Raw genomic sequence first — 27,505 nt, 5'->3', positions numbered from 1 at the left:
TGCCAGTGAGCAAACAGGCCAGGGAGTGGAGTGTCGGGTTACACGGCTTCGGCATGGCGCACACCCAGGTCCCCAGCTCGGGCTCTCCTCAGAGGGCAGGGGGTGGGGACCGGAAGGAGAGGCTGGCTAATGGGGAATCCAAGGAGAAGGCGCGGTAGGCAGATCCAGGTAAAGCACAGGGGAGGACCGCGCGGAGGGGCTCAGGTACGGAAAGGGAAGCGCCTCCAAGAGCGGGACGGCGAGGGAGGGAACGGCTGGGGCGGGGCGGGGCGGGGCGGCGCGGCTGGCGGAGAGGCCGGGCAGGTGAGGGCGCTGAGCTGCAGCACCTGGGCTGCCGCGCGCCTGGCGCGCTCAATTCCGGCTCCGCGCCGGCGCAGGTGGGGAGCCTCTGGCCCGCGCCGCCTCGGGGGCAGCCCGCACGGGAGGCCCTACCCCGGCCTCGTCCGGCTCGGCCCCGCTGCGGGTTCGGGGGGTCGAGGCCGCGCGCCCGCTCCCCGCGCTTCCGGCCCGTCCCGTGGCGGGGAGGGCGGCCGGCGGGGGGCAGGCGCGGAGCCCGGCCGGCGACGCGCTTTGTCTCCTTTGTTCCCGGCGGTGGCAGCGCCGCGGCAGGAGGGGCGGGCGCGGGCGCGGGCGCGGTTTTCCGCCCTCGGTCTCCGGGTAACAGCCGCGGTCCGCCAGAGCCGCCCGGAGGCCGCCGCGCGCAGAGCCCGAGGAGCCGCGAGGTGAGCAGGCCAAGCGGCCGGGCGGGCTGGGCGGCCTCGGCGCAGGAGTCGGGACCGTTCTCGTGCACGCGAGGCGAACTCTGGCGGCTCCGCCCGGAACGCGATTGGGAGACAGAGGAGGTGGAGCCGCTCCTCGCGCCCCTTCCTCGCCTGCCGTCGCCGGGACCGGCCGGCCTCTTCCCCGCCCTCCGCGGATGCCGGTGGAGTCCTCGCCCCGGGGCGGAGAGGCCGGGCGTCGGACAGGGCCGCGTGGGGAGGTTGAGGCTACCCCCTAAAGTCACAGCCCCGGCTGGCTGCGCTCGGCGGGACCGACAAAGGCGGAGCAGAGCCTTAGGCACCCGGCGGTGTCCCCACTCCACACAGTCCATTTGACTGGTGACTGCTGAGTGCCTGGGCCATGGGCTGCCTCCACCCGGCTCAGTGCGAAGACAGCGGGGTGGGCCGTGTGCACCGGCGCTATCAATGTGTACCCCGCCCTAGCCGAGCGGGGTAGGGAGGGGTGAAAGGAGGCCAGTTGCCCACCGGCTCCCAGAAGGGTGCAGATGTGTAAAGGCTAGTTTGTGAGCCTGTTCGGTGGTTGAGGACAGCTTCAGGAGGGTTGGTGGATGCTTGCTGTCTGCAGACAGAGGCCAGGCAGTCGTGGGCAGTGCCGAAGAGGCTTAGAGAAGACAGATTGGCCCAGGACAGGCCCACCCGGCAGGCCTGGGCATGGGCAGAGTTAGAGTTGGGCTTTGGCTGTGAGCCTCGGCAGGGCCTAAGATGTGGGGAGGCGCAGGAGGTCCTGGCTGTGCAAGTTGGGGACGGTGAGGCTTTGCTCCCAATCGGCCCTTTCAGTCTGCTCTGTCCTGGTGGTTCACAAAAGCAGGGGTAAGGCCTTCCCTTGAGGGGCCAAGTGGCCAGGCGAGTAAGACCCTGCCTCTTCTACCAGTGAGGTTTCCTTGGAAATGAAATGGGAACTTATTTGCCATGCCTGGAGTACCTCCTCAGTGCTGATGGCTGTGGCAGTTACTGGGCCTAGGAATCATGCTCCCTGCATTTAAAGAGCTTTGAGTCCAGACTGAGGATGGAAAAGGGTCCTCCCAAATGGTTTTGGGTGGTGCCACTAATGACAGCATACACCCTGCTGGCAGGGCAGTGTGTACCATTCCGGAGCGAGGTGTGTCAGTTCTGTCCACCACACAGGTGCCTCCAGAGCAGGCAGGGTGGGGAAGTCTCCTAGTGAGGTGATGGCTGGGTGTGGGGGTAAATAGGATAGAGCAAGATGGGACTTTCCAGGCAGTGGGAACAGCCCTTGCTTGTGATGGGAGGAGTGGAACAGCCTTCCTTCAGGCAGGAACGAAAAGCATGCATGTAGGAGGATGTGGACAAGAGGGCCTGACCTTTATTCCTCAGGCCCAAGGGACCCCAAAGTTCCCAGAAGAAGGGATGCACTTCATTTCTGCTCAGTGAAAATACAGAGAGAGAGAGAGAGTTTGTGTGTGTGTGTGTGTGTGTGTGTGTGTGTGTGTGTGTTGGAAGGCTTGGAGCTGCTGTGTGAGATGGCAGTGGTTAAATGAGATACATGTGTCCAGCACAGAGGAGAAAATGTCAGTGTCCTTTGGACTCCTCCTGCCCCTGGTTTATAGGGAAAAAGGAAGGAGTGCTAGGTTGTGCTTCACAGGAGGACTGCAGCCGAAACCTGGTGTAATTTCCTGGAGTGGTTCAGCCTCTGATTTCCTGTGTGCCCTGGCCAGGGACTCTGGTCCTGAACATTTCTTCCTATGGGTCCCCAATGCAGCTGTGATTTCACATTCAGGGAGTGGTTTTGTTGCTGCCCCTTGAGGGCTGGAGAACCTTGGCATGCAGTGGACTCTGAGCAAATATTTGCAAGCAAATTAAACAGTGAATGGCAGTCTAACTGTGGGACCCTATGCCCAAGGCACATCCCTAGTATGAGGGGGCAGGAGAAGTGGGCAGCAGCCAACTGGAGGAGGTGGCCTCTGCCTGTCCTCAGGTGGACCTTGTTTTCCCAGAGGAAGAAGCTTTCTCCAGTTCTTGGAAACAAGGTGGGGGGCTCCTGGGCAGCCTAGCTTCGCCATAGTCCTGGGCTTCTGGCTGGGTTCGAGACTTTCCCTGACACCTCCTTCCTCCCACCCCCTTGGGTGACAAACAGAGGCAGCCTTGTTCCCGCTCCCATAGAGCTGCCCTGTTCTCTGCACACTAAAAATGGAAACCCCCAAGCTATTTTGGGAGCAGTGCCCAGCTAGGCTGTGGCCATGGCCCCTGCTCCACAGTATGCCTGCTTCACCAGGCTGCTGGAGCCTTCTCTGAGCCTTTTGCCCAGCCCTGCTCACTGGGGCAGTTTTAGGAGCAACCTGCTGAGGCTCTGTTGGGATGAGTTCACCTGGGAGGAGGGAAGCCTAGCAGCTGGGTGATGGGAGGGGCTGGACAGCATGGCCTGGGCACATCCAAGTAGGGAAAGTGTCTCCCAGTCTGGGATGCATGGTTTGTCCTAGCACCTCAGAACTTTGCTGCTGCTGGTGGGGGACCACTGGAGTCTGGGGAAGGTGGTGCTTCTTAGTTCTGGAACTTAAGAACTTTGGTTGGGCAGCACTCAAAGTCTGGGGAGGTCTGTGCGGGAGGACATGAGGTTGGGGGAGAGCCACACATAATGACTTCCTCAGGACACCCTCCACTAAACCCACACACCGATTCCTGTCTCTACTCTGATTTTCAGGAAAGGAAATATCAAAAAGAAGGCCAGCCTTCCCCAGCTCTCTAGGACCTGGTGTTGGGACTAGGAAGTGTGTGTGAGTCTGGTGTCTAAATGTGGACGGTCGTGCGTTACGTCTCTGGTGAGTGTGTTGTGACATTTGTGTGTGTTTTTCTAATGTGCTAATGGTGCACGAAGGGACTGTTTCCATAGGAATAGGTCATTATGTGGAATATAGGTATGTTTGTGTTTCTGTGTCTGTGGTGTATACAGATCATATCTGTGTACATTTGTACAGTGTATGCAAGCTCTCTTGTGTTTGTGAGTGGGTGTGTGTATACACCTTGTGTAGATGTGTTATGTGTGCCTCTGCCAGTGTGCAGTTGCCCATTTGGCCAGGATGACCAGCCTAGTCTCTGGAGGGAATGTCTGTGGGTGACTGGACAGGGCAGAGTGTGAGCTGGAGGCAGGTCACTGCAGGTGCTGAGAGGGAAGAGTTCTTAGGGCTGTGCTAAGGGCCTGACTGGGCCCTGCTGGCCAGAGGGCTTCTTCCTAGCTGACCTTTCCCAGGCCCCATGGGTGCCTGGCTCTGTCTGCTGTCCTTCCCCCTCCCCATGTGGACTCCAAGGAGGCGTCCTCTGTGGAATGTGTTTGGTGGCTGAGGGCCAGGCCAGGCCTGGCTGCACGGACAGGCTGGGCAGTGGGGAGGGGTACTTTTGTGCTGCTTCCATGGTGGAGAGCCATGCCTCTCGCCCAGCCCCCAGTTTTACATCCTGCTTTCCCTCTGGCTAGGTGACTCCTGCTCAGGTCATGCCGTTGTCCCCTGATCTAGCTGGCCGTGCCAGGTGAGTCAAACCTTACTCCTGGGCAAATGGTAGCAATGTGACTCCCTCCTCTGCCCAGGGCTCCCCAAGGTGGGGTGCAATGTTTCAGCCCCCTCCCCTCCCAGCCTGGGCCTCCCATTTTTCTTTGGTCTGGTGTTTCTGTGGTTGTTATCTTTCTTGGTTCCTGGCTTAAAAGGCTCTGCGCCCAGTTCTTGCCTGTGTCTGACATCTTCTGACATCTGGTGGCTCCTGAGACCTCATTTTCCCTTCTCCTGGCCAGGAAACTGCCCTCCATGCAGAGGGACATCTCCCTCTTGGGATTCTAGGCTCTTCCTTCCCCTTCCATGCACTTTTGTCCCTTCCAGGCTCTGCTCCTGATCTGTGTGGTGGTGCTAGGTAGTATGGGGTGAGGGAGGGGAGGGAAGCAGGGCTGCAGGTCTCCTCAGAGTGTAGGCCCTGTAAGAGGGGCTTGTGCTGAAGTTTCCTCTTTCCTGGGTGGAATGTGAGCCTGCGGGCATCCTGGACTGTAGGGTCCATTTGGGCCTGGACCTCTTGTTTAGCCCAAGGTTAGGAGGGGCATCTTGGCAATGGCACAGACTTGTCCTTTACCAGTGACCTCGGTATTCTGGAGACCACATGAGCTCCACTTGATCTCTTTCCTTGCCAGGTGACCATGCCTGCTCTTGGCTCAGCTCTTCTCCAGGCGCTCTGGGCTGGGTGGGTCCTTGCCCTCCAGCCCCTTCCACCAGCTGCTTTCACTCCCAATGGCACACATCTGCAGCACCTGGCAAGGGATCCCACCTCTGGCACCCTTTATCTGGGGGCCACCAACTTCCTGTTCCAGCTGAGCCCTGAACTACACCTGGAGTCCGTGGTGTCCACAGGCCCCGTGCTAGACAGCAGAGATTGCTTACCACCCGTGATGCGTGATGAGTGCCCCCAGGCCCAGCTTACTGACAATCCCAACCAGCTGCTCCTTGTGAGCCCAGGTGCCCTGGTGGTGTGTGGGAGTGTACACCAGGGTGTCTGTGAACAGCGGCGCCTGGGGCAGCTTGGGCAACTCCTGCTGCAGCCAGAGAGACCTGGGGACACCCAGTACGTGGCTGCCAATGACCCTGCAGTCAGTACGGTGGGGCTGGTGGCCCAGGGCTTGGCAGGGGAGCCTCTCCTGTTTGTGGGACGGGGATATACTAGCAGGGGTGTGGGAGGTGGCATTCCGCCCATCACAACCCGGGCCCTGAGGCCACTAGACCCCCAAGCTGCCTTCTCCTATGAGGAGACAGCCAAGCTGGCAGTGGGCCACCTCTCTGAGTACAGTCACCACTTCGTGAGTGCCTTCATGCGTGGGGCTAGTGCCTACTTCCTGTTCGTGCGGCGAGACCTGAAGACTCCATCTAGAGCCTTTCGCGCCTATGTGTCCCGTGTGTGCCTTTGGGATCAGCATTACTACTCCTATGTGGAATTGCCTCTGGCTTGCCAGGGGGACCGCTATGAACTGATCCAAGCTGCAGCTGTGGCTACATCTGGGGAGATGGCTGGTGGGGAGGTGCTCTTTGCAGCCTTCTCCTCAGCGGCACCCCCCACCGTGGGCCAGCCACCCTCTGCGGCTACGGGGGCATCGAGAGCCTCTGCACTCTGTGCCTTCCCCCTGGATGAGGTGGACCGGCTTGCTAATCACACACGAGATGCCTGTTACACCCGGAAGGGCCTTGCTGAGGACAAGACTGAGGTGGCTTACATTGCTTATCACGTCAGTTCCTCCTGTGACCAACTGCCAGTGGTGAGTTCTGATGGGGGGGCCTTTGCCTTGTCTGACGCTACTGGCCAGGTAGCAAGGGCTGAACAGCTGCCAAGGAACCTGATGTGAAGCTGGTGATAAGGGTGGGGGTGTCAGGTCAACAGGTATTGGGGCTTCTTTTGGTCTGAGTGGTAGAAGGGTACCTTCCCACAAACAGAGCATTCAGTGTAGCAGAGAGCAGTGCAAGGAGGTGTTTGGACCAGGGTACTGAAGAGGGTTAGGGTTGGATCAGGGGTGCTGAAGAGGAGGTTTTGCAGAGGTGGGGATGGGCTAGGGCAGGGGCAGGTGTTGGGATGAAACTATTTATATTCTGGAGCAGGAGAGGAAGATTGGTTGGGGCTTTCATGGTTATACCTTCAAGACCAATACAGGGGCAAGAAACTGCTTGCAGAGGGAGGGAGCCAGTAAAAAGTGCAGAGGACCCAGGCTGGGAGTTGGGAGGGGAGCCAGAAAGCTCTGTAAGGCTTGGAAAGTGGCCCAGGAAAAGGCAGAGGATAGCAAATGGGGGTCACACTTCAAGGCTGAGGCTCAGAGAAGATGGAGCTATAAACTGAGGTGGGGGTCAAGAGGGAAAGAAGCTGCTGGAAGCTGCCCAAGGCAGCTGGAGACAGGTGTACTGAGGGAGGGCAGAGGATACAGCCCTATGAGGTGCTGTCCAGGGCAGGGTTATCAGGAGGGCTGGCTGGGAGACAGAACTGGGAGAGGCTGTCAGGGGGCGTGGAGCCAGGGAATTCACACAGGGCCTTCCCGCTGCTTCTTCTGCCTGTAGGACACCCCGGATGCTTTTCCCTGTGGCTCAGACCACACACCCAGTCCCATGGCCAGCCGTGTCCCCTTGGAAGCCACACCAGTTTTGGAGTGGCCAGGGGTTCAGCTAACAGCAGTGGCAGTCACCCTGGAGGATGGACACACCATTGCTTTTCTAGGAGATAGTCAAGGTCAGCTGCATAGGGTGAGTCTCCAGGAAGTACTAGTCCTTGTCCTAGTATTTGGAGGGAACGGGATCCCTGGGCTGGGAAAGATGACCTGTGCTCTTCCCAGGGCTGGGAAGTATTTACCTGTTCTCTGCCCCACCCTGGGCTGGCTGTGACCTGTGACTTCCCAGAAAAAAGTTCTTGTCTTTAAATTGCTTCTGTTTTTGGTGGAGGAGGCCTCTGGTCTATGGCCATGGACTTGGGGCCAGACCTTGTGGTCTCTGATCTCAGGTGTACCTGGGCTCGGGGAGCGATGGCCACTCCTATTCTACACAGAGAATCCAGTGGGGTTCTGCAGTGAGCAGAGATCTCACTTTCGATGGCAAATTTGAGCACCTTTATGTTATGACCCAGACCACAGTAAGTGCCTGGCCTAAGCCAAGATGAGACTTGGTGGGAGGGTCTTCTGGGTGGCCAGAGACATGGGTGAGTGGTGTTCGGATTGCTGGTCCGGGGTCCTCTCTGCTTCATAGCTTGTGAAGGTTCCTGTGGCTTCCTGTGCCCAGCACCTGGACTGCATGTCTTGCCTTGCTCACCGGGACCCATACTGTGGGTGGTGTGTACTTCTCGGCAGGTTGGTGCTCCGCTGGCTCCTGGCCCCATCTCCCCAGCCTCATGTACTTGATGCTCCTGTGTCACTGTGTCAACCAAGATTCCCCACTTCTGGTCCTTGACTCACAACCCTTGACCCCTGGATGTTCCCAGTCCCCTGCCATCCTCTGTCCCTGGCAGACAGGACAGACGAGGAGCCCACTGTCACCCCTATATATGAGCTTTGTACAGGGCCTTGGGATTGTAGGCAGCCCTGCCCTGTGAATTCTAGTGGCCTGTAAGGGTCACGGAGAGACACTGATCACTCTTATTAGGTGTAGTCGCCGTTTGGAGTGCTCCAGGAGCCAGCAAACAGAGCAGTGGCTGTGGAGCTTCCAGCCAGAGCCAGGCTGTCTGCGAGTGGCAGCCGTGAGCCCGGCCAACATCAGCCGAGAGGAGAAGAGGGAGGTGAGTGCCTGGGATAGGAGAGGGAACTTCCCAGTGAGGGAAGTCCCGGAGATGACCTGAAAACTTGGATTTCTGTGTCCTGTGTATGAAATCCTCCGTGGCCTCGTGTAGTCCTTCTTTGGGCTTTAGTTTTGTTATTAATGCAGGCCAGGGTTTTTTTTTGAAGGCTTGGGGGCTGGACGCTGCTGGTGTTGTCCACACTGGGTATCGAATAAACCTGATCTGTGGTCTGTAGCTTGATGGCCAGTTTGTCCTGGGCTTTCTTGATAGGTTTTCCTGTTGGTGCCAGACCTGCCACCTCTGTGGCCAGGGGAGTCATATTCTTGCCACTTTGGAGAACATCAGAGTCCTGCCCTGCTGACTGGTTCTGGGGTGATGTGCACTTCCCCAGATCCCAGTGAGATCCCGGTGCTGCCAAAAGGAGCTGGTGGGTGAAAGAATTGGCCATCCCTGTACCTGGGAGCACTAGTTTGTTTCCAGCTGGCTGTAAGGGCTGTGACTGGAATGAAATGAAATCTAGACAAAGAACCCCGAGTTGACGACTTTTTTGGTTTTGGGGACAGGGTCTCTTATGTAGTTCAGCTTGGTCTTGAACTCATCGTGTAGTCCAGGGTCACCTCAGACTTGCAGTGATCTCTTGCCTTACCTTGCCAAGTGCTGGGATTGCAGGTGTGCGCTACCATGCCTGGCTAGTTGACGGCTTTCTTTGAGTCTTGTCACTGCCTGCAACACTGCATTGTGCCCATTTCTTGCCCTGTGAATGGTGTCTCCCCAACTCTGGGTTCCTCCCATGTCCAAAGTGCCAGTCCCATTCTACCTGGTCTCTGTGTGGTGGCTCTGGTGCTTGGCCGATACTTAGTCTTGGCCTTCTCTCAAACTTTGCAGACCACGTAACCATGAGTGTGGAGCTCAGGTTTGGCACCGTGGTGATTGTCAAAGCGTCCCTTTCCATCTATGACTGTGTGGCAGTTACTGAACTCCACCCATCTGCACCGTGAGTTCCTCCCCTGCCCCTGCTCTAGGCTTCCCCTTGGCGACACCCACTTCACGGCTGTGCTCTGTACAGGTGCCAGGCCTGCGTGAGCAGCCGCTGGGGCTGTAACTGGTGTGTCTGGCAGCACCTGTGCACACACAAGGCCACGTGCGATGCTGGACCGATGGTGCTAAGCCTGCAGGTGAGTGGGCACTGGGATGGGTACATGGGAGCTTGGGTCCTCAGTGTGAGGATGTCTGATTGGCCCGGGGTCTGTGTGCCTGCCTGCCTCCCTGCATGCATGAGGCTCGGTTCTGAGTGCCTGAGCCTCTGTGTAGGACGGACTCACTGGGGAGCAGCTGTCCTGCTGGTTTGGGGAGAGGACATTTATAGCTAACAGGCAGGAGGTGTGGCCTTTGCCTCACCTCAGCACAGACACCCCTGGAGCCAGTCCTGTGCTTCCCCTTTGGAGAATTAATGGGTTGTTTTTGTTTCTCTTTTCCTTGGTCTCCTTCCTTCTTAACATACCCTTTGCCTGCTCCTCTGTTTGCCTGCTGAGTGGCCCTTCCTGTCTTTCTCTGTCTCCCCTTCAGAGCCCCCTTTTCTCCCTAGCCCCTCTTGCAAGAGACACACCCAGCCCTCTCCCACCCACAACCCCCAAAGCCATGGTCACTGCTACCCCATACACCATTCCTGTGGAGCCTGGAGCTCCCTCCACAACTGCAACCTCAGATGTGTCCCCTGGGGTCAGGCCTTCCCTGCTCAGCCCTGGGGGGCCGTGGGCAGGTCCTAGCCCTAGCCCTTCCCCTACCTCCACGGAGTCCTCTCTCCATGAGAAGCCTCTCCTGCCCAGCCTGCCTACCAGCCCTGGAAACTCTGTCCCTGTGCCCCCTGACTTGGGACCTTCACCTTCGGCCACACCTGAGGATCTTTCGACCACCTCCCATCTGGCGCCCTCAGAAGTAGCAGCAATGTCCCCTGCAGAGCCTGACCCTGAGGCCCTTCCCACTACGGTGGCCCTGGATCAGCCCCCTGGCACTGCTCCTGCCACCACTTTCCCAGGGGCCGCTGGCTCCACGAAGCCCACTTTGGACTGGCTCATGAGAGAAGGCGGCGAGCTGCCCGAGGCAGACGAGTGGACAGGGGGTGACGCGCCCGCCTTCTCCACTTCCACCCTCCTCTCAGGTGATGGAGACTCAGCAGAGCACGAGGGCCCTCCCGCCCCCCTCATCCTCCTGTCCAGCCTGGACTACCAGTACGACACCCCTGGGCTCTGGGAGCTGGTGAGGTCCAGCCCGGGGAAGAGGCCTTGGGAGGGGATTGGGGGAAACACAGGCCCTCTCACTTCGGGATTCTCCACGGGGAAGTGCATGGGGCAGCTCCTAGAGCCCAGCAAGGCAGAAGCCGAGGTGGGCAGGGTGAGCTGCACAGACTGCTTTGTTCTTGGTACCTACAGGGAGAGGCGAATTGGAGGGCCAGCTCTTGTCCCTGTGTGGAGAGTGTCCAGAGCTCTACACTGATGCCTGTACATGTGGAACGAGAGGTCCGCTTGCTTGGCCGGAATCTGCACCTCCTACAGGTGTGTATATCCTGGTTGCAACTGTCTTTGCTGCCCCTTTGGATGGTGACACACTCTCAGATCCCTGGGGAGTGGCTAGAGGACATGGGCCCATGTCTCATCCTCAGCAGAGAGGCTGTGCTGAAGACCTGGGAGGTTTCTGGGGGCCAGTTCTGGAAGTTGCCCCAATGGTGGTATCCTCTGTTCTCAGGGCAGCCCTGGAGACAGTGAGTGTGTGATGCAGCTGGAGGGCCTTGAGGTGGTGGTGAAGGCCCGGGTTGAGTGTGAGCTGCCTCCAGATACCTGGTGCCATGTCACATGCCAACAGCACCAGGTACAGACCATGGGAGCCTGGATGGGGCACAGGCTGGTAGTCACTGTAGCTGGCTGTGCCTCGCTGTCCCCATCTCTCTTTGACCCTGGAGAGTGGATGGGTGCTTCCACTTAGTCTGACTTCTAAGTTGGAATCCCAGCAAATCCCTCCATTCCAGTTCTGCCTCTAACCTCCCACTGCTCACCCCCTGGAATCCCTGCACACCAACTCTGACCTCTCATGCTGTGCTGATAGCTAGTCATTTTGGTCCTTTCTGTGAGTGCCTCTCCAAGGCCTAATGCCTCTGCTAGCCCCAGGCTGATTCTATGCCCTCTTCTCCAGCTCAGCTATAAGGCCCTGCAGCCTGAGCTCCGGGTGGAGCTGTTTCTGCGTTGGGCCGGTCGCCTGCGTGTGGACAGTGCTGTTGGGCTGCACGGTGAGCTCCCTGGATGGATCCCTGAGCAGCTGCAGGCTGCAGGCTGGTGGTAACCGGTCTTTTCTAGGCCTGCCTCTTACATGTTTTCCTGCTGTCTCCAGTGGTACTGTACGACTGCTCTGTTGGACATGGAGACTGTAGCCGTTGCCAGACTGCTATGCCCCAATATGGCTGTGTGTGGTGCAAAGCAGAATATCCGCGTTGCATGGCCAGGGAGGCCTGTGGCAAGGCTGAGGCTGTGGCCATCCAGTGCCCTGCACCTCTCATCTCCTCGGTGTGTGGAAATGCTGGCTTGTCCCTTCCTTACTACTGTCCTTGGAGGGTGGCTATACCATGGATGCCAGGGACCAAAAGTGGGGAGGCTTGGGCTGCCTTTCCATGCTGTAGGACATCAGCAGGTGGATAGAGGTGAGTGGTCATTGTCCTGAAACAGGTGGAACCACTGACTGGACCTATAGATGGAGGTACCCGCGTCACCATCAGGGGCTCCAACCTGGGCCAGCATGTTCAGGATGTACTGGACAGGGTCAGGGTGGCTGGAGTGCCCTGTGCTGTGGATGCCCAGGATTATGAAGTCTCCAGCAGGTGAGCTGGCTGGATCCAACATGAATAGGTTCCATGGGTGGCCTGCCCTTTAGGGCTTCCTATTCCCTGCTCCTCTGCCTTCCCTCCCCTGTTTTCCTTGATTCTGCTACCAATGCCTCAGTGTGGGGGTTGCCATCAAAGCCCTGGAACACCCATCCAGGCTCCTGTACCCACCTGTAGGTTTCTGATTTGGGCTGCTTGGGGATCATTTCAGAGCTTACTTGGGGCACGGTTGCTGCCCAAGGTTGATTCCTGGCTCCATTTAGGTGTTTTGGCTGGCTTTCTGAGTGACTGTGATTGTAGTTATGGTAGCAGTGTCCTCTGTGACTGGCCTTCTCACCAGCTGACCCTCTTCCCAAGCGTGTCCTGCCTGGGCTGTTAGGCTCTGTGCCGTGGCACACCTGTAGAAAGCCAGCCCATTCTGTCCTGGGGAGCCCAGTGTCTGGATGCTCCTGTGCTGGGGCTCACAGTTTACTGAGCTATTCTGGGTGATAGTGACCTGGTCAGCAGTTGCAGGGTCCCAAAGGTGCATGCACAGGACTTGAGGTGGCTCCAAGCAGTAGCACCCAAACCTGACTTAATGTCAGGTGAACTGGAAAGCCAACAACCAGTGTCCTAACTACACTGTCCTGAAGATGTCAGTTCAGGACAATCTGTATTTTATTTTATTAAAAAATTTTTTTTGTGGTCCTGGTGATTGAATCCAGGGGCACTCTATCACTGAGCTACATCCCCAGCCCTTTGTATTTCTTTATTTTGAGACAAGGTTTCACTAAATTGTCCAGGTAGGACTTGAACTTGTGATCCTCCCTAAGTGCTGTGATTATTAGGCTTGCACTACTGTTCCTAGCATCACAATTTTTATTTTAATTAATTAATTTATTTTGAGACAGGATCTTGCTATGTAGTTCAGGCTGGCCTTGAACTCACTATGTAGCAATCCTCCTGCTTCAGCCTTCCAAATGCTGGAATTAGAAGCATGCACCACCATGCCTGGCCACAATACTTATTTTAAACAAGTGAATGCTTTGCAAGTACATAAAGGTTTTTGCAAAACGTGTTATGCTTGAGGACCTAAGGAAACTGTGACTATTAATGATTCCAGAACCATGAGACTTACAAAAGTGATTTATAAAGCAGTTAAAATGTATTCTGGATGGAGTTTTTCCTGGGTGGCTCACACATTACTTGTGCTGTGTTTCTAGTGTTTTCAGTGACTGTGACAGTGTCACAGTCCAACCAGTGCAGACTGCACATTCTGGAATTAATTTGCCCCGGACTCCTGTTTTCTAGCTACGAACCAGCATTTTTTTTCGGATTGTTCATACCAGTCTCCAGATCTGATGGGAGGCTTTTAGGCAGTGTTTTCCTAGAAGAACTCACTCATGTGTCTCCCACTTAGCAAGTGGGTGTCTTAGCAAGTGGTGGTTGAGCAGGTCACTCATTAGCTTAGTCTGCCCACAGTCAGCCTTTCAGGGCTCCTCTGCAAATGTGTGACACAACAGAAGGATAATTCCTCCTTGCTGGAGGCCTCTGGGGCCCCAGGAATGTTTTCAGATGCCAAGTCCTGCCATGTGCCATAGGAGATCCCTCCAAATTGAGAGAGGATCCTGACTGACTGTAAGAGGGCGAGGGGATGGGGCTGCTGGGCCATTTGGGGGGCTCTCTGTACTGTGCCATCTGACAGCCCCTCGCCTGCCTTGACACAGTCTTGTGTGCATCACGGGGGCCAGTGGAGAGGAAGTGACTGGTACTGTGGCAGTGGAAGTGCCAGGAAGAGGACGCGGTGTCTCAGAGCTCAACTTTGCCTACCAGGTACCTGAGTCCTGCACCCTGAGCCACCCTCAGCTGCCAATAGGCCACCTTCACAGGGCCATCTTGTCTGTCTTGGATTCTCCAACCTTTCTGTTTTTCCCCAGTCTGACATTTACCTGTCTCTTTGTTCTCCTTCCTACAGGACCCCAAGGTGTATTCCATTTCTCCAGAGCAAGGCCCCAGAGCTGGGGGAACCTACCTCATTGTGAATGGTTCCAAGCTCCTGACAGGACGCCTGGAGGACCTTCGTGTGGTAGTTGGAGACCAGCCCTGTCACCTGTGAGGGCTGATTCCTTGTCTTATGAAAGTCTGTGGGCCTCAGGGAGAGAATGGAGGGGGCAGGACAAGGTCCACATCTGCCAGGCTGTAGTGGAGACTTGAGTCAGCAAGGAAGGGAAGTAAAGAGGCCTGAGTGGCTCCCTTGTTCCCCATCCTGTGCCCATATTTCCCTTCCAATCTCCCCTCCCTCCACAGGCTGCCAGAGCCACAGCTGGAAGAGCTGCGCTGTGAGACCAGCCCGTACCCCATGCCTGCCACCCTTCCTGTGACTGTGTGGTTTGGAGCCACAGAGCGGAAGCTTCAGCATGGCCAGTTTAGTTACACAGCAGACCCTAATGTCACCTCTGCTGGCCCCACCAAAAGCTTTCTCAGGTTGGGGCCAAAGGCACGCGTGGCATATGACAGGGAGGTCCTTCAGCTCTCGTACTGGGGGAGTCCGGGGCTTTGTGTTGGGGGCTGCGAATTCCATGCTGCTGATAGGGAGAAAAGTTCATGTGGTTTGGGGTGGGGCTGAGTTAGCTGGGACCAGGCTGTGTTTTTGATCCTGGTCGTAGCAAACCTTGTATGGTTTGTGTGCTGTGTTTCAGTGGTGGGCGTGAGATCTGGGTCCATGGCCAGAATCTGGATGTGGTGCAGATGCCAAGAATCCGAGTGACTGTGGCCCTCAGAGCTCTGCCGCCTGTTCAGCGCAGGCGCCGTGTAGTCCCAGAGGCAGGGTGCTCCCCTGGACCCTCCTGTGGCCGTCAGCATGTGAGCCACCTTGGGCCTCCTCATCTGCTTGAGGCTGCCCCCCGCCCCCTGAGCCAGCCCCACCTTCAACTGCTGCAGTGGCTGCTTACCCCCTTGCATGGCCCCCTTCCCACGAAGCTCCTTACTTGACACTTCTGTCTTCCTCCACCAGTTTGAGGAGCCTTGCAACGTGAGCTCTCCCCAGCTCATCCTGTGTCGCACACCTGCCCTCCCAGGCCTGCCTGAGGACCCCTCCATCCGGGTGGAATTTATCCTCGATAATTTGGTCTTTGATTTTGACAAACTGAGTCCCACTCCCTTCTCTTATGAGGCTGATCCCATCCTGAAGCCTCTCAACCCTGAGGACCCCACTGCACCATTTCGGCACAAGCCTGGGAGCGTGTTCTCTGTGGAGGTACTGCTTCTCCTCGGCTGGGCCTCGAGGCTCGTTGTGCAGGACAGCACTGTACCTGTAGTAGAGAGTCCAGGATGATGGAGCGAGGGCTGGGGGCCTCGGGAAGACTTTGGTGGCCTGGGTCCTGACACGCCACAACAAATAGGAGTCTACACAACAAAGTGATTTTGGCACACATAGGAGTGGGCTGTGTGGTGCACAGCAGATAACGGGCTGATCCCCAAGTGGTAGCTTGACATGAGTCATATGTCCTGGCACATGTGGTAGGTAGAGGTGGGCCCTAGAATGGACTGGGTAGATAGACTTCTAACTATTTGAGGACCACCTGACTCAGTAGGGTTTTGGTTTTGTTAGGTAACTGGCAAGATTTGGTTCTCTAGTCCCCTCCCCACTGCTGGACCTGGGGATTGAATCTAGGGAGTGCGGAGCTACATCCCCAGCCCTTTTTAAAAGTTTGAGACAGGGTCTCATTAAGTTGCCCAGGCTGGCCTTGGGTCTTGGCCTTGAACTTGAGTCATGTTCTGTAGACTTTTAGCTCTGGAGAAGAAAGGGAGGGAGGATCAGAGCAGGATCATGTGGAGCGATCCAGTGAACATCTCCAGGACCATTGGTCCCAGTCTAGGGGAGCAGTGCTGAGATCCTATCAACCCTGCTCCTTAGGACCAACCTTCCCTAGTTTGGAGGGTGGGATCTGAGTGACCACCAGCTCCTTGGAAAGGGTTGTGATTGGCATATTGATGGCTCTGCATTCCAGGGGGAGAATCTGGACCTTGCCATGTCCAAGGAGGAGGTAGTGGCCATGATAGGAGATGGCCCTTGTGTGGTGAAGACACTGACCCGGTACCACCTGTACTGTGAGCCCCCGATGGAGCAGCCCTTCCCCCGGCATCATGCGCTGCGAGAGGCACCTGATTCCTTGCCTGAGTTCACGGTCAGGGGGCTGGACCTGGGCAGGGCTGGATGTTGAACGTATGCTGAATCCTCACTCACAGGTACTCCCCACACAGGTGCAGATGGGAAACCTGCACTTCTCCCTGGGTCGTGTACAGTATGACGGCGAGAGCCCTGTGGCTTTTCCTGTGGCAGCCCAGGTCGGCTTAGGGGTAGGCACCTCTCTTCTGGCTCTGGGTGTCATCGTCATTGTCCTCATGTACAGGTGGGTAACAGCAGATGTGGCTGGGCTGGGCAGAATGGGACTGGCTTGGGGAGGAGTAGTGAACATTTTCTCTGAAGGTCAGATTAGGGGTTTGCAGGCAAAGGAGTCTCTCTCACAGCCCCTCAGTTCTGCTGTCATGTATAAGAACAGCCATGGACAATATGTGAACACGTGAGCGTGGCTGTGTTCTATATAAGTACTACATGCTAATCAGTTGCAACCCTGGACCTCCATGGCTGTGTTCTAACCAGTTTTTGTTCATAGAAATAGATAATAGGCCTGGTTTGGCATGGGTGCAGTTGTGCTGGGTAAATGGGGATTGGTCGATGTGGTATTCTGGGATGGAGCAGGCTGAGTTTGGGCCAGGCCTTCTCTTGGCTGAGCTGTACCAGATGAGGTCAGTGTGTATGTGGCCCAGAGTTAGGCAGGTTTGGGCCAAATGGGACTAGCAAGGGCTTTGGCCTACTCTTGACTTTTCTTTCCTACCTTGGGTGCTGAGCAGGAGGAAGAGCAAGCAGGCCCTGCGGGACTATAAGAAGGTTCAGATCCAGCTGGAGAATCTGGAGAGCAGTGTGAGGGACCGCTGTAAGAAGGAATTTACAGGTGAGGCTCCTAGAGGGGCCCCTGTTTCTAGGGCTCAGCCCAGAACTGCTCCCATCATCTGGACCTGGCTTTGAGCCTGGCTTCTTCTGCTCAACAGACCTCATGACCGAGATGACTGATCTCACCAGTGACCTCCTGGGCAGTGGCATCCCCTTCCTTGACTACAAGGTGTATGCCGAAAGGGTCTTCTTCCCTGGCTACCGGGAGTCACCCTTGCACCGGGACCTTGGTGTGCCTGAGAACAGGCGCCCTACTGTGGAGCAGGGCTTGGGACAGCTCTCCAATCTGCTCAATAGCAAGCTTTTCCTCACCAAGGTCTGCACCGGCCCGCAACAGGACCCCTGCTCTCACCCTAATCTTTCTGTGTCCTGTTGTTTCTGAGCCCAGCCTCTCACAATCTCTTCTGGCCCAGTTCATACACACGCTGGAGAGTCAGCGCACCTTCTCGGCACGGGACCGCGCCTACGTGGCATCTCTGCTCACTGTCGCCCTGCATGGGAAGCTTGAGTACTTCACCGACATCCTTCGCACTCTGCTCAGTGACCTGGTAGCCCAGTATGTGGCCAAAAACCCCAAGCTGATGCTGCGCAGGTCTGTATGGCTATTGGGGCTGCTTGGAGAATGGACAGCTAGAGCCAAGAGCTAGGGTGGGCCCTTGGATCTGGATCTGCTCCTAGAGAACGCTGGCACCAACCTGCCCCTCTCCTGTTGTCCTAGAACAGAGACTGTGGTGGAGAAGTTGCTCACTAACTGGATGTCCATCTGCCTCTACACCTTCTTGAGGGTAAGGGAGGCAGAGGCCAACAGAGCTGCTATCCTGGCTGGGTCGGGCCCCTGGCAGCTTGCACCCTCATTCTGGAGCTGAAGCCCTGCCTGGCATGTCCTTGTACACCTTTGGCCTGCATCTTATACCCTTTCCCATCATGCTTCATATCCCATACACCTGTGTACCTTTACAAAGGAGTGCCCTTGCGGGCCCCTAATTGCCTGCACCCCCCAGGACTCAGTAGGGGAGCCTCTGTACATGCTCTTCCGAGGGATTAAGCATCAAGTGGACAAGGGGCCAGTGGACAGCGTGACTGGCAAAGCCAAATACACCCTCAATGATAACCGCTTGCTCAGAGAGGATGTGGAGTACCGACCCCTGGTGAGGGAGGGTGTGCTTGTGTGTGGTGGGCGGGATCCATCTCCTGGTGGGGTCCCAGCTTCCAGGGTCTATGCCTGGAGAGAGCGCCAGCTCATCCTCTGGCTGCCCACTGGGGAGAGCTCTTGATTGGTTTCTTTGTGATGGTGCTGAGGGTGGAGCCCAGGGCCTCACGTATGCTGATTCACCTGAGTGGAGCAAGGCTCAAACTTGCTCAGGTGCTCCACCATCCACGACAGCGCGTGTGTGTGGGGATTGCTTGTAGAGGAAGCTGGAGCTGGGGGACGCCGGCAGATGGAGAGACAAAACTAGGGATTGCTGAGGACTTGGTGGTCAGGGGCTAAGGTTTTCTCATGAGTTGCCCCAGCGCTTTGGCCTTGTGTTCTGAACGTAACTTGGTTCCTGACCATGTTCCTGTGTCCTGTGCAGACCTTGAATGTGCTGTTGGCTGTGGGGCCTGGGGCGGGAGAGTCCCAGGGTGTGCCAGTGAAGGTCCTGGACTGTGACACCATCTCCCAGGCCAAGGAGAAAATGCTGGACCAGCTTTATAAAGGAGTGCCTCTTGCCCAGCGGCCGGACCCTCATACCCTGGATGTTGGTGAGAACCTGGAGGCAGCAGTTAGGGTCTGAGGTGGGATTAGGCCTGGGCTTACTTGTCACCCGAGGTTGGTGGGATGTGCAGAGTTGGGACAGAGGCTGACCCTAGAATACTTCTCTCAGACAGCTGCTCCCCTAGATTGTGTAAGGACTAGGTGGGGGGCTGCCCCTGAAGAAGAGGGTGTATCCCTGTGCCAAGTACCTTTATGCTTGCAGAGTGGCGGTCTGGGGTGGCTGGTCACCTCATCCTTTCTGATGAGGATGTCACTTCTGAGGTCCAGGGCCTGTGGAGGCGTTTGAATACTCTGCAGCATTATAAGGTGGGAAGGTGGGGGTGGAGTGGGGATGATGGGGTGGGGCTGGTGGAGGGATCACCAGCTGTGGTCAGCAGGTCCCAGACGGAGCAACTGTGGCCCTTGTCCCCTGCCTCACCAAGCACGTTCTCAGGGAGAACCAGGACTATGTCCCAGGAGAACGTGAGTGCCTGCCCCCAAGCCCTCATGTGGTGCTCTATGCTTGTGTGCCCAGTCCTGGGTTACACGGGCGGAGGTCCTTTGGACCTCAGGGTGGGGTCGTGCCTTTTTCTTTTCTACCCAGAGACACCTCAGCCAGGTGCCTCTGTTCCTGGGAGAGTTGACAGGACCCAAGAGGTCCCAAGGAGGTGGCATCTGGTGTGGGGTGATGAGCTATGGGGTCTTGGCACAGGGACTCCAATGCTGGAAGATGTAGATGAGGGGGGCATCCGGCCCTGGCACCTGGTGAAGCCGAGTGAGGAGCCAGAGCCACCCCGGCCTCGGAGAGGCAGTCTTCGGGGCGGGGAGCGGGAGCGAGCCAAGGCCATCCCCGAGATCTACCTGACACGCCTGCTGTCCATGAAGGTGGGTGGGGGCCTGGCAGTGGGGTCTGGGTGTGGGGAATGGCCACTTTCAGGGCCTGGGGATGGCGTAGGGTTGGCTAAGCCGGGCTGGGTCTGGGGTGCCTCTGCTGACCATGTGTCCCTGTTTCCCTTCTTCCCGCAGGGCACCCTGCAGAAGTTCGTGGATGACCTGTTTCAGGTGATTCTCAGCACCAGCCGCCCTGTGCCTCTGGCTGTGAAATATTTCTTTGACTTATTGGATGAGCAGGCCCAGCAGCATGGCATCTCCGACCAGGACACCATTCACATCTGGAAGACCAACAGGTAGATGAGGGGCTGGGCTCGGAGTGTGGGTGTGGCAGTCTTCCTCTCCTTCCTCCCCAGTACGCTCATCAGCCTTTGTACCCCACCCACAGCCTGCCTCTGAGGTTCTGGATCAATATCATAAAAAACCCGCAGTTTGTGTTTGATGTGCAGACGTCTGATAACATGGATGCTGTGCTGCTTGTCATCGCACAGACTTTCATGGATGCCTGCACCTTGGCTGATCACAAGCTGGGCCGGGTGAGCAACTGGGCTGGACCCAGGGGGTCGTGCGCACATGCGTGTGGGGTGGTGCAGGTGCAGCCTGGTGTAGCTGGGCACATAGAGTGCTGACAGTCCATGACAGCCAGCCAGGGCCACTTGGTGAGGGTTCACCCCGTGGGTAGCCCGGAGCCTGGGAATTCAGAGGGAGCTGTGCTGCAGTGGACAAGCAAGGGCCAGGTGCTGGCCCACAAGAGGGCACAAGGCAGGCAGAAGCCATGGGCTGTATGTGAGGGATGCAGAGAAAGGGGAATTCATATGATTGTGGAGTCTTTGGTGTGGTGAGCTCAGATATAGAGGGGGCGAGTCTGTGGGGATGCCAGGTGATTTCCAGTGGAGATGCAGATTCTCCGCACTCAGAGCAGATCCAGGCTGCCTGGTGGATTTAGTGCCTTAGGGTAGGAGGTGTCTTCCTCCCAAAGGAGTGGCTGGGAGGCGAGTCTAGGGGAGAGCTAAGTTTGAGAGGTGTGCTAATGGGGCAGCTGGGAGGTACAGAGACGTGTTGTAAGTGGTCCTGCAGCACTGTGGTTGGGAGTGTAAGGTTATAATAGTAAAGGCCCCGAGTCCGTGGCATCTGGGGTTCCCAGTGTGTCTACTCAGCCACCCAGCAGGCAGGGCCCTTGTGGCTTCTCAGCTCTATCAGTGGGGCTCCACTTAGATCATACCTCTAGACTTCTATGAAGAAGGAAAATGGAAAGTTTAACCCTATCGTGCTGTCTTTTGGGAGCCATTTTTGTTTAATCATCTGCCCGTGGTAAGTTGACAATCATAGGGCCTCACCAGGACCCAGGGGGCTGCCTCCAGGGATGGATTCTAGGTGATGGCTGGGTTTTTGCCAGGCCTTGGTACTGTTTCCCCTTCCAGACAGAACAACAAATGGTTCCTGGGTAGCTCAGAAATAGTTCAAAGCAGAAATATCAAGAGCCCCCTGTGCAGACTGGGGAGAAAACCTGAATCTCCAGCTCAACTTGGGAGGTGACCTGGACGTACGTCCCTGTTCTCACTACGGTTAGCGGCACTTCCACCTTTCTGCCTTCCCCTCAGCTTTAGCATGAGGTGCGAGTCCCAGGAACAGGAGGGAGCGGGTGAAACCTGCGGCTGCTGGGACATGAGCACAGTGTGTTGGTAGAGGCAGTGTCTGGGCATATTAACGCTGTGGTCTCTGACCCGAGAGACTGGGAAACCTTAGCCCAGCCTCTGGGAAATGAGGCACTCTAGAACAACATCCATGCTTTCCTGGGCCACAGCTTACTGAGTTTTAAAATGATTACATGGAGTGTGAACAGCAGACATCTACTCTGTGTCGCTGCCAGCTCCAACTGGAGATGTGATCTGAGGACACAATGGAAGGAGCGCGAGCTGAGGACAGAGATTGGACACTGTGAGGAAGGGGGTGGAGAAAGTACCTGCAGAAGGACATGGGTTGGGGTGACCAACCGTCCTGTTTGCTGGGTCTGAAGCATTCCTGGGACATAGGACTTTCTGTTTTAAAACTGAAGCCCTGAGCCATAAAGGATAAACTTGAGCCATTTGTAGGAAGGTGAATGGACCTTGATACCATTATGTTGAATAAAATAAATCAGACATCCAAAGTACAGATAAAGAGCAAACTAAAAGCTGGTCACGGGGTGCATGCCTGTAATCGCAGCACACCCAAAGGCTAAGGCAGGAGGATCATTGCAAGTTCCATACCAGCCTGGGCTACAAAGTGAGCTCAAGGCCAGCCTGAAAAAAAAAAAAAAAAGTAGATAATCAGAAATAGGGAGATCCCTTCTCAAAGGGAGAGGGGATCAAGAAATGGAAGAAGGGTGGGGTTAAGGGTAAGGGGTAGGGGGTGAAAAAGGAATTAAGATGTATTGTATATGAACACCAGCTCCTCACAAGGATAAACAGTGTGCAGGGAAAACATGTCCTAATAAAAATAAAATAAAACTGGAACATGCCTTTGGGACCTGGGGAGCTGATTTAATAGGGGGTTTCATCTGTTTCCTCTTGTACTGCCCTCCTGTGTGTGCCCAGGACTCCCCCATCAACAAGCTTCTGTACGCTCGGGATATTCCTCGGTACAAAGGAATGGTGGAAAGGTACTGGGGAAGGCGGTGGAACCTGAGGGGCTGGTGGGTGTGCAGGGAGCTGAGGCCCAGCCCCAAGTAGGCCCTACTGAGGGGTAGGGAGTGTGGGTTTGTCTGCCCAGCAGCAGCTGTCCTGGACTTTCTGGCAGGTACTACGCAGACATTAGACAAACCATCCCAGCCAGCGATCAGGAGATGAACTCCACCCTGGCCGAGCTGTCACGGGTAAGGCTTTGGGGTTGGGCACAAGCTACCTGCCATAATGGTCCTGTTTCTCTAATACTTCTGCCCTAACCAGCTTAAGGGACCCCTTTGTAGGGAAGTCCTTGGGACCTCAGCAGCCCCCGTGAGCTGGTGGGGGCAGGAGGCACATCATTTTTTTTTTTTTTTTTTGGTCTTTTTTGTTTTTATTGGTATTGGGGATCAAACTCACGACTGCCTGCCTGCAAGGCAGGTGCTTATGCTGCTGAGCTAAATCCCCAGCCCCTGAGGCACATCATTATTAACGCAGTATTTTTTCTACCTACTGCTGAAAAAGACCAGGGCTCCCAGCATCTCACTGTAGAGTGGGCAGGGGTCTTGTCTCAGTTACCGTTGAATCTGACCCAGCTGGGTGCCTGAGTATCTGCAGCCCTACTGGGTCTGCAGGATTGCAGGTTTTGCCTCCCTATGCCTTCCCCTGCTTGCTTACATCACTGGGACACCTGTCCCACCTACTCCTAAGACAACCCTCAAATATTAATTCGGGAACTCATGAAGGGTGTTTCTGAAATGACAGTGACAACCACAGCTACAGTGGTAACAGGACCTGTGCTTTTTTGGTCATGCTGTGTCAGACCCTTCAAGAGGTGCTGTTTTGTTGGTCCCCATACAAGCCTCACAAATTAGGTGGTATTAGGTCCAGAGGAGGAGTTGAGTTTCAGAGATGTCCCCCTGGAAGAGAATACTTGAATGAGATCATAGCAGAATTAAAACTGGGCCCATAGCCTGCAAGTGGCTTCTGTCCCACTTGATTGTAGTCACCTGGGATGGCAGGGGGCTACGCTGGAGTCTGATGGTGAGAGAGTGTTAGGGGCCTAGTGGAAACCTAGGCTCTACTGCAGTTGTAGACCTGGAGTTCATTTCTCCTAAGGAGCCCTCTCTTTCTGACTTTCTCTGGGGTCCTGGGCCTCCCTCTGTGTCTGGCTGCACCCCTCATCTCTCATCTTTTACCTGCCCTCCTCCCTAGAACTACTCCGGTGACCTTGGGGCACGAGTGGCGCTACATGAGCTCTACAAGTATATCAACAAATACTATGACCAGGTGGGCAGCTCCTGGGCCTTGTTTGGGAGGCGGGCCTTGTGGAACATCCTGGGAGGCTCTGTGGACAGAAGGCATCTGGCTTGGTGACTCAGTTGGGAAGCATCTTTGGCATGCTTCCGGGTGGTGGCTCCCTGTCCCTATCACCCAGACCTTCAGCAGGGCTCCCACCGTGGTGGTAGTTAGTGCTTGGGGGTTGCTGGGAGCCCTGCCAGGACCTGGAGATGGTATGTGGGATGTGCTGGCAGATCACACAACTGCCACCTCTGTCTTAACCTGCCCTAGTCAGTCCCTTCCAGATTCCATAGTTGGTAGTGTGTTGAACATGGCTCCCTGAGAGGGCACAGACCTGACTAGGCCATGCGAGCCGTGGGAGAAATGGGTCCAGGCCCATAAGGATGGGTGAGGGGACTTTCTGAGGGACCCTTGGGCTGTGAGTACCTAATGGAATGGCCCATTCACATTCATGAGGCACCAGTGATATGGCTGTGGCCCAGTGGGTGGCAGTTGATGGCTCTGTGAATGTGAGGTCTGGGTTGTGCAGCCTTGCTTGGCGTGGTATGGCCATATCATAGGGCAGACAGGGCTACCATGCACCACGCCCCCTGCAGGGATGGGTAGGAGTTGCTGTCCTTGCAGTCTCCATCTGTGGCCTTCAAGGCAGCCCTTTTATTGTTTTAGTAGTTGTTTGTAAGGCTCCGTAGCTGTCTCTCATACCACATCTGCCTGGTCCCTTTGGGTCCCTGCTCCTGCAGTGCCTGGCACATGATCCGAGGACCTGCTGTTGGCTGGCAGCAGTGGGCCGAGAGGCCTACATCTGGGTTCTGCGGCCTTGGTGAGTGGCTTTCCTGGTGAGGTGGATATTTGGTTGTTACCACCAGTGCCAGGTACTGTATGTCACTCCCTACCTCACTAATCCTTCAAGCCTCAAGGTGCTTTCTTCTGTCATTACCTCTCACCAGTGAGACCCTGAGGTCACATAGGAGATCAGTGAGACCCCGACCCCAAGTTGTGTTGCAGTGTCTCGGAGCCTGGTGCAGACTGTGGTGACTTCGAGGGCCAGCGCAGTCCCCTCTGATGGTGTTGGTTGGTGTCTGCATTTCAGATTATCACTGCCCTGGAGGAGGATGGCACAGCCCAGAAGATGCAACTGGGTTATCGGCTCCAGCAGATTGCGGCTGCTGTGGAAAACAAGGTCACGGATCTGTAGGGACCTGGAAACTGCTGTTGCTGTAGCCCGCCTGGGCAGGCCTGGAACCTTGATGGAGAATCCACCATCTTAGATGCCTGTAGTGACTGACAAGCAGAGTTAGAGGAAAGTGGCTCCCCGTCTCCTTAGGCTCTGGCCTGGGTGCTGTTGGACCATCTTGCAGGCCTGGGACCAGGAGGCTCATGGGGCAGTGCCTGGCCAGCTCTGAGCCCAGGGACCCTGTGAGCTACTTCCTGTGTGACACCAGTCTGCAGGGAGTTGGGAATTAAGGGTTTCCAGAGAGTGGCTGGAAGGGCCTCGGGGCCCCTGACGAGACTGTGCTGTTTGTGAGTACTGGCCTTTGTCCCATCAGGATTCTGAGGGGAAGGAAAGCCTTCCTACTTCCTGTTTTCCTCTTTTGTCTTCTTTGAACTTGGTTCAGCTTCCTCTGTACTGTTGCTGCTGCCACCTGCAAGGTCTGAGAGATAAATGCCATTTCCAGGTCACTGCACACTGACCTCTCTGCTGGGCTGGCTGTCTCAGGCCACCCTGCCTCCCAGACAGCACTTAGGTACCCTGTGTGAGGGTCACGAGCTGCAGGGGCTGCTCGGCTAGAGGGCAGCCTGCTCACCCAGCTTGTCATTAAAGGATAACACACTGTGTGGCGTCTGATGTGTGGGCCACCAGCCCTTCCCTAGTATGTGGGAGGCATCTGTGCCCCCACAGAAGGTCCCCCAACTGCAGTCCTTGGCTGCAGGGCATGTCCTGCAGGGATAAAGCTGGGGAAGCCATGAGAACTCCATCCGTACTGGGCTGGGGGAGGCCTGTGAGATAGAAGGGTTCACTGTCTCTTCAAGGGGCCTCGCTGTGTGAAATGTGAGTGTTATTTTGAAAGGAGTTGGGGCAGGGTGGCACTGTGGCAGCCAGCTCTAAACAGCATGAATTTTTCCTGTGGCCCTATTTCTGGACCCTTGGTTTCACAACTTCCTTCCAAATCAAGGGTTCAACCTAACTGTCTGCCTGCAGGAAGGCGTCTTGTGTGTGTTTCCCCATTTGCAGCTAGAGGTGAGTTTTGAGGCTTAGTGGGGTCTCACGCTGCTATTGGGTCAGTAAGGGTGGGGGCTGATGCCCTTTGGGCTGAGACTACCCTTGGCCTCAGCAGACCAGACCCTTACCAAACAGAGATGAGAGGAGGCCCTTCAGATGAGGATTCCTCAGAAGGCTCACTCCCGTGGCTCTTTGCTTACTCCCCATTACCCAGTGGCACCCCCACACACCCATCTCCCTTGCCCACTGTCCGGAAGCCTCTGCCTCTGTTGGGGTTTTCTTGAGTGTTTGAGGAGACGGACTGATACAGGCCCAGAAGGAGTCCTTTCCTTCCTCTTCTTGGCCACAAAGCAGTCTGCAAGTCTTTGTCCTTAAGATAGCAGGAGTCACACAGTTGGTATTGTCCACATCAGGGGGAGTCACAGCTGCTCCTCTGTGCTGGTTCTAAGGACCCTTCCTCATTTCTGCCAGATGTGGGGAGCACAGTCTTGTGCTGTCGTTTGGGAGCATGTGACCTTTAGTTCTTTGAGTGAGTGCCCCAGGAAGGTCTTGTTCTTTCTGGTACTAAGGATTCAACCCAGGACTCACATGTGCTAGGCAAACACTCCGCCATAGGGCTATATCACCAGCCTTTTTTATTTTTTTATTTCAAGACGGGCTTTGAAAGTTGCCCAGACTGGCCTCGAATTTGCAATCCTCCTGTTTTGGCCTCCAGAGGCCCTGGGATGACCGGCGTTTGCCACCACCCCGGCCCAGCTAGATTTTTATAATCTCTTGAAATGGTTCAGAATTTCCTCTTGTGGCTCTGGCAAACTATAGAGTGGTCGGTCTCAGGGAGCAGGGCCCACGGGGAATTTTAGACTAGGGTGGACCTCAGCGGGTATAAAGGGTGACAGCCTTGGACAGCGCTGTAGGGACTGTGGGACAGCTGGGCTGCTGTGGCAGACTGCATAGTCGAGGGCTGGCTGGAGAGGAAGGCTGGGTCCTATGCACGCCCTCCAAATCACATGCTTCCGTGTCTCCCCTCACCAACACTGCTGTGATAAAAGATGTAAAGGAGCCAGGTGGCTCAGGCTTGTAATCCCAGCTCTTGGGAAGCTGAGGCAGGAGGATTTTGCAAATTGGAGGCCAGCCTGGACTACATAGTGAAACCCTCTCTCTACAAAACAAAACCCCACTACAGCCAGAGAGAAAACTCTTCACTTAGTTGAGTGGAGATGCCAGTGCTGTCAGGGCTTTGTGATTGTTCACTGGGGTTTAGGCCACAATTTCATTGTACAATGTGATTCGGTTTGACCAATCTTTCCTTTTTTCTTACCAAGATTGCAAAGATGCAGTCTGTTAGCACATGGGGCCACTGTTTCACATCTCCTGGGGCTCCTTGAGGAGTTTGTGGAATGACTTGGTTTCTTAAAATAGTTTTCACTAATTTAAACATTAGAGTAATTGTCCACATGGTTAGAAGATCCAGGAATATTTTTATTAACTTTTTGATGTTGAAAAAATCATGTGCTGGTCAATATAATAACAACTGAATTTGTGATAATAAAAGTTGGAATCATCTTGGAAGGCACTCGGAAGCTTGGGATGGGCAGAAGAACCTTAGATCTTACTGACCACTGCCTACAGGTGGTCTCTGCCAGTGCTGGGGGCCATAGAGTGTGCCTGGCTGCCCAGGCTTTTCTGTTGGGTACCAACGCCTGTTGCTATTTATACTTTGCCTACACCAGACTCCTGGAGGGTAATGCGTCAAGGAGCAGACACCTCTGCCCCTACCTGTCTGGGACAGCTGATTAGCAATGATTCATGGGTTTCTCTTTAAAAGTGTTCTAACAGACTGGGTG

The 27,505-nt window shown here is 55.7% G+C and overlaps 1 protein-coding gene across 9 annotated transcripts; it reads left to right on the top strand.

The window, feature by feature from the left end:
• The first annotated feature begins 55 nt into the window (after nucleotides 1–55).
• Nucleotides 56–27,230, top strand: Plxnb1 (plexin B1). 9 transcript variants are annotated; one of them, XM_013159733.3, is made up of 39 exons: nucleotides 587–722; nucleotides 4,207–4,259; nucleotides 4,906–6,018; nucleotides 6,806–6,988; nucleotides 7,242–7,370; nucleotides 7,484–7,584; nucleotides 7,877–8,009; nucleotides 8,280–8,436; nucleotides 8,895–9,003; nucleotides 9,076–9,184; nucleotides 9,576–10,265; nucleotides 10,439–10,561; nucleotides 10,752–10,874; nucleotides 11,196–11,289; nucleotides 11,391–11,563; nucleotides 11,723–11,874; nucleotides 13,584–13,689; nucleotides 13,832–13,968; nucleotides 14,164–14,340; nucleotides 14,556–14,718; nucleotides 14,870–15,112; nucleotides 15,867–16,043; nucleotides 16,105–16,268; nucleotides 16,771–16,871; nucleotides 16,969–17,186; nucleotides 17,284–17,462; nucleotides 17,589–17,655; nucleotides 17,872–18,018; nucleotides 18,445–18,613; nucleotides 18,829–18,932; nucleotides 19,004–19,088; nucleotides 19,318–19,490; nucleotides 19,632–19,792; nucleotides 19,885–20,032; nucleotides 22,073–22,137; nucleotides 22,275–22,350; nucleotides 23,354–23,428; nucleotides 24,181–24,260; nucleotides 24,531–27,230. In XM_013159733.3, coding segments are annotated over exons 3-39 (6,399 nt in total). In that variant the 5' UTR covers nucleotides 587–722; nucleotides 4,207–4,259; nucleotides 4,906–4,911; the 3' UTR covers nucleotides 24,532–27,230. The 9 variants fall into 9 exon arrangements, 8 of the variants coding, with proteins under 8 accessions (XP_013015185.2, XP_013015184.2, XP_063104876.1 ...); XM_063248805.1 differs by lacking the exon at nucleotides 24,181–24,260 and adding an exon at nucleotides 3,439–3,556; XM_013159731.3 differs by lacking the exons at nucleotides 587–722; nucleotides 24,181–24,260 and adding an exon at nucleotides 56–168.
• Nucleotides 27,231–27,505: the final 275 nt, after the last annotated feature.

This window comes from Cavia porcellus, unplaced genomic scaffold (genome assembly GCF_034190915.1).
Source record: "Cavia porcellus strain 051 isolate PalLab524CR breed Dunkin Hartley unplaced genomic scaffold, mCavPor4.1 scaffold_5, whole genome shotgun sequence".
NCBI classification, from domain to species: Eukaryota; Metazoa; Chordata; class Mammalia; order Rodentia; family Caviidae; genus Cavia; species Cavia porcellus.
This window is presented reverse-complemented; position numbering and strand designations above follow the sequence as displayed.